General features: G+C 41.5%; 1 protein-coding gene across 1 annotated transcript; it reads right to left on the minus strand.

Annotated features, from left to right (window-relative positions):
• Nucleotides 1-2,000: 2,000 nt before the first annotated feature.
• On the minus strand, nucleotides 2,001-2,690 carry LOC145814705 (uncharacterized). The gene has a single exon (XM_082911711.1). It carries the CDS (start codon nucleotides 2,688-2,690, stop codon nucleotides 2,001-2,003), a length of 690 nt encoding a protein of 229 aa, XP_082767837.1.
• Nucleotides 2,691-5,920: the final 3,230 nt, after the last annotated feature.

A 5,920-nucleotide genomic window follows, 5' to 3' on the forward strand; every position in this document is an offset into this window, starting at 1 on the left:
CGTAAGCTACAACCTTTCCCCGTTGCATCAAGACACAACCAAGCCCATCCCGAGACGCATCACAATACACAGTGTAACCCAAACCTCTTTTCGAAATTATCAACATCGGTGCGGTAGTCAGTCTAGCCTTAAGCTGTTGGAAAGACTTTTCACAAGCCTCACTCCACACAAACTTGACCCCTTTTCTAGTCAATCTAGTCAAAGGCGCGGCTAGTCTAGAAAAGTCCCTTACAAAACATCGATAATACCCTACCAATCCCAAGAAACTCCGAATCTCAAAAATATTTTTGGGTTGTTCCCAATCCTGCATGGCGTCTATTTTTGAAGAATATACAGATACTTCCTCTCTTGACACTACATGACCCAAAAACTTCACTTCAGTGAGCCAAAACTCGCATTTCTCAAATTTGGCATACAACTGGTGCTCTCTAAGCAAGTCAAGTACTACCCTCAAATGAGTCTCATGCTCTTCCTCGGAAGTTGAATAAATTAAGATGTTGCCCACAAAGACAACCACAAAATGATCCAAGTATTCTCTAAAAATTCGGTTCATCAAATCCATAAAGGAAGCCGGTGCATTAGTCAACCCAAAAGGTATTACAAGGAATTCATAGTGGTTATAACGCGTACGAAAGACCGTTTTCTGGATGTCCTCCTCCCGAACCCTCAACTGATGGAATCTTGACCTCAAATCTATCTTTGAAAAGCAACAAGACCCTTTAAGTTGGTCAAACAAATCATCTATTCTGGGTAAAGGATACTTGTTCTTAACGGTAAACCGGTTCAGTTTACGGTAATCAATACACAACCGCAACGACCCATCCTTCTTCTTCGCAAAGAAAGTCGACGCTCCCCAAGGCGATGTACTAGGGCGAATGAAACCCTTGTCTAAAAGCTCTTGGAGTTGAATCTTCAACTCATGCAACTCCACAGATGCAAATCTATAAGGCGCCATAGAAATTGGTGTCGTTCTAGGCACTCACTCAATCTCCTGGTGGGGTGGCAAACTAGTAAGATCCTCGGGAAATTCGTCCGGGTATTCACAAACTACCCTTGGCAACTCAACACGAGTCTCATCACTCTCACTATCCAAGAGAGTAGCAAGAAGGCCACTAAGCTCGTTTCTACTATGAGGGTCAAAAACTGGCGACAAGACCTTATCAACCTTATCCCCCAGAAAGTAAAAACAATCACCACTTGAGGTGCACACTGTGACCCTCTGGCAAAAACAATCAGTCACTGCTTGATATGAAGATAAATAATCCATAACTAGAATAACATCAAAACTCAACATGTCTAGCAACACAAAAGCAAACGGGAGTCGACGCCTGGTAACCTCTATCTCACAACCATGACACCTCCCATCTAAGGCAACTGTACCCCCAACTGGTGACTCTACTCTGAGCGGAGATGCTAACCGTGCCACCTCTAATCCCAATACAGACGCAAATGCAGTAGATATGAATGAATGAGACGCACTCGTATCTTTCAACACATTAGCCAAAGAATTACACACAACAAAAATACCTCTCACAACCGAGGATCCTAGCAATTGCTCTGGTGCGGTAACAGCATATACGTGCTCCTGTGGCCTCTAGTCAACCTACTTATCTCTCGGAGCATAGGCCTGCTGCACTGACTAAGCCGAAGCGGCTCCCTGATTAGCTCGCAAAGTCTGGACTGAGTGATCCTGTTAGTGGCTCTGAGTCAGCCTCGACCCTGATGCCAGATGCACCTCCCAACTGCGGGCAAGCTCTCTTTATGTGCCCTAGCTGACTGCACTGATATCAAGTAGGCCCCTACCCCCTACTTTGAGATTGACTTTAACATCGGTTAGGTGGTGGTGGTGGCAACATCTGTTGTCCTCCTCCCTTCTGTGGACATGCAAAGGCCTTGTGACCTAGTGGGCCACACTTGAAACAAGAAAAACCACTTTGCGCACTCTTCCCCGGGCCTGCACTAGGCAAGGGAAAGGTGGATCTAGACTGCTGCGGTTGGGACTAGGATGAAAATGTGTTCTTTCTCTTTTTGTTTGGCCTATAGTCCCCTTGTGACCCTTGACCCCTCGACCTTGACCCTCGAATTCTCTCCTCCTTGGCCTCTACGGTAATCTCTACGTGTGCAATCGCTTCCACAAGTCGATCATAATTCCGGATCATGTTCCCGGCAACCTTGAACAAGATTTTTGTTCTTAGTTTCTTCTCAAACTCAATGCAACGACGCTTTTCCATTGCCACTAACTCCGGTGCAAACCGGGACAAACTAGAGAAGGCTGCTTCAAACTTGGCCACGGAAATATTGAGTTGCTTAACGTCCTGAAATTCTTGCCTCAACCTCTCCCTAGCAGTGGGAGGTAGGTACTTGTCTTGGAAAACCACCACAAATGCTTCCCATGTTGGTTCTATTCGGCCCTTGGCGTATTTCCACCATTGGCCTGCATTCCCTTTGAGGTAGTAACTCACAAGAGTCACTCTAAGCTCACTGCCTTCGATGTGAAGCATCTCAAATGTCTTCACTGTCTGTTCGAGCCACTTATCTGCTTTCTTAGGCTCAGGGCCACCATGGAACTCATCCGGCTTGGCCCGCAAAAACTCCCTAGTGAGAAAGCTCGCCCTCATCTCTACGACATTCTCTCTAGCTTGATTCTCTACCCTCAGTATACTCATCGATACCCTCAAGGCCCCTGCCATTTCTCAGGCTAGGGTTCCCCATTGTGGCTTGACCCATTTCCCTTGGAATTTCTGCTTGCCCCACTTGCTCGGCCATATTATGCACCCCCCCTGCGAGCTCTACCACACCTTCCACCTCTACCACCACGGGTTTGACCCCTTCCTAACATCCTACTTAAGGAACAAGATAAACAATTTAGCACATAATTCCAAATGTGCTCGCAACTTGCCTCACAAGTTTGACTACAACAATTCCATATATGTTCTACCACACAAACAATTCAATTCCACTTCACATTAGCACTTAGTTACGTAAGCATATACGGATTATTCTTTTGTGATGAGATTCATCTCGTGAAAAACCAAGAATTCTTAATAGAACGAGTATTGATCAAATATCCTTCTAATGAGACCTCAAGGAATTTAATAGGCGCAGATAACATCCCAAAAGTCCAATCTCATACCCATATAGTCACATAAACATGTTATCACATAATCACAAAATCCGAAACATCACCTAATCATGTGAAATGAACCCACCGTGGTATAACAACCACTCCCCGTGAGCCCCAAGTATTCAAACCCGATAACTCTGATACCAAGTTGTAACGCCTTAAAATCACCCAACACAAATTAGGTACATCAACCAACATCCATTAAAGAATAATAGCAATTCTCCAACCTTTACATCATTAATCAATAAGGTTTGTACGGAAGTCTCACATGCGAATTATACATTCAATGATATAGAAATACATGAATCTATAGCATGTAGAACATCAAATCCCAAAATAAATAAAATGCCCTTGAAGGCTTACATATTCCAAGACTTAAGCCCGGTTACACAAAAATGGTCTTTCGGACCCACACATGAATAGCCCTTGGCTTGCAAAAATTTTAATCACAACAAAAGAGCCTTATACTCTCAAAACATACTCCCACGCCCTAGTTTGGCGGGTTCACCACATCTTTTCCTGCACTAAAGTCCCATAGGGGTGAGCATAAAGCCCAGTAGAGAAATCTTAACAAAGTATATACGTTTATGCAAGAATTCCCAATATGAAATGCACATGCCATGCTACGCCCCAAAAAAAGAGTTCGTTTACATCTTTTTGAAAACCACCATGCACAACGCTAACTTGAAATTCTTTACAATTTAGAAATTTGCTGTTTAATTCATTGGGGCGGTAAATACAACTTAGGTAATCCCTGGGTTGGTATCTGCAAGTAGGCATAACTAGCACTATCAAAAACCTACTTTACCGGTTGCTAACCGGAAAGGAAGTAGTACCTCCTCCGCGCGTGTTTTCGGTCTTTCACCCCGGACACTCAGGCCAATTTAATCAATTCCATCTACACCTCCTATCCGGATTTACTAACATATTTATCCCAAGACATTACAATAGTTCTCATTTCTCAATAATTCTTTCTCAATGCAAGTTTCAAATCCCAATTCAATAATTATAACTAGCTATATATTGAAATGTCAATGCCACAGTTATCCATGCAATGCAACAATTAACCATGCCATGTAGTGATTACCCATGCGATGTATCATGCAACCATTAAAATAATTTCCCCACAATTGTTCCATTTGCGATCACAATTTCCACTTTCTTTTTCCAATACATTTAACACGGATAATTCATGAACTTTTACCTCTATCCAAGTGTTGCAACATTTCCACATCTCATAAGGTCTCAACATTTTGTCATTTCAAGATTCATATACATATCTACATATACAATAGATTCCAAGGAAATTTACTAATTTCGCATATACTAAGAAATTTGACATTTTACATCTAATGTCATGAAATCTCCATTTGAACATTCATTTAACACAAGTAGAATCATAATTTCTCAACATCCAACAAACCCCCCAAATTTCTAGGTTTTTCACCGAAACAATGCATTTCTCAATTTCTTGGTAAAATCTCACCAAAAACATCATTTTTATGACAATGAGCTTCAATTATTCAAGAAAATCTTTCAATGAAACAAAAGATGGATTTCTTTTGCAAAACCATTAACTTCTTGAGCTAAAAACCAAAACCTTTTTATAATGTCTTTAAGAAAGCTCCAAAATCACATTAACCTTGCATAGACATGTATATATAACTCAAAGAAGTTACTACCTCATGTTTTGAAGAAGAAAATGAGATGAAACCCTTGAAATCAATGGTGCCGAAACCCAATCTCCACCGTACACAATCTAGCTCTTGAGGTGTTCTTCAACTTTGATGAAGGAACTTGGGTTGAAGATGCAATGGATCTAAGGGGATCAAGAGTTTGAAGAGTTTTGGGGTATGAAATGTAGAGAGAAGGGAGAGTAGTGTGTTTTTAGTGAGAGAGTGATATAGGAAAAGTGACACACACAGCCCAAAAAGAGAAGAAAAACAGAGCTTTACGGACTTAGGCCCGTCCGCAGGTACGGCTCTGACCCCCACACGTGTGGCACCTTATCGCATTCCCCCTCCGTACCTGCATATAATGCAGTGTGTAATGTTCAAATGCCTGCACTTCCCGCATGTGCAGCCTCATCCCCCGTACGTGCGGCCCTCTCTCACACGTGCGGCCCAAGGCCCTGCATGTGCAGCCTTGGTCCTCTTGCTCAGAATTTTTTTCTGGTTCGATTCCAGACACTCCATACTCAATCGAGCACCCTCCAAAACAAGTGACACTCAAACCTAGAATAAACATGGACCGAAAGTTGAGAAAAAGCTTTCGAACACAACAAACCCAAAAAGGACTATAAGTGAAGTGACGTATACGAAACCGGTCATCACAGTTTTCAAATCACATTTCTAACTCTTGGTTTGAGTGTAGTGTTTGGTTACAGCTTTCAAAAATTGATTTCAAACCCACTTTTGAAAACACGTCTAACCAGTTATATTCTCCGAGACGTCTGACCGGTTGACTGGAACAGCGTTCATTTTTCATTTTTTATTTTTTTTCTCCTTAGAGCAATTGGTGTTAGATAATGTCTCAATGGGACCACATAATTAAATGTGGTGTTATCATTTATAAGAAGCCTACAATTTAAGTGATTCAATTTAGTTAATAGGCTTAAGGGTATATGTGTTATGGACCTAATGTGTAGATACTAGTTGTATAATTTCTATTTCTATGAGGGGCAGAAATAGAAATTAAAACATATTGGTTAAAGTTGGTTTTCATTACCTTTCAGTTTTAAAACCAATAATAATAATGGTTAATTTATTAGTTTTTTATTACCTTTCAGTTATGAAA

This window comes from Camellia sinensis, unplaced genomic scaffold (assembly GCF_055761805.1).
Source record: "Camellia sinensis isolate YWXY unplaced genomic scaffold, ASM5576180v1 Unanchor12, whole genome shotgun sequence".
NCBI classification, from domain to species: Eukaryota; Viridiplantae; Streptophyta; class Magnoliopsida; order Ericales; family Theaceae; genus Camellia; species Camellia sinensis.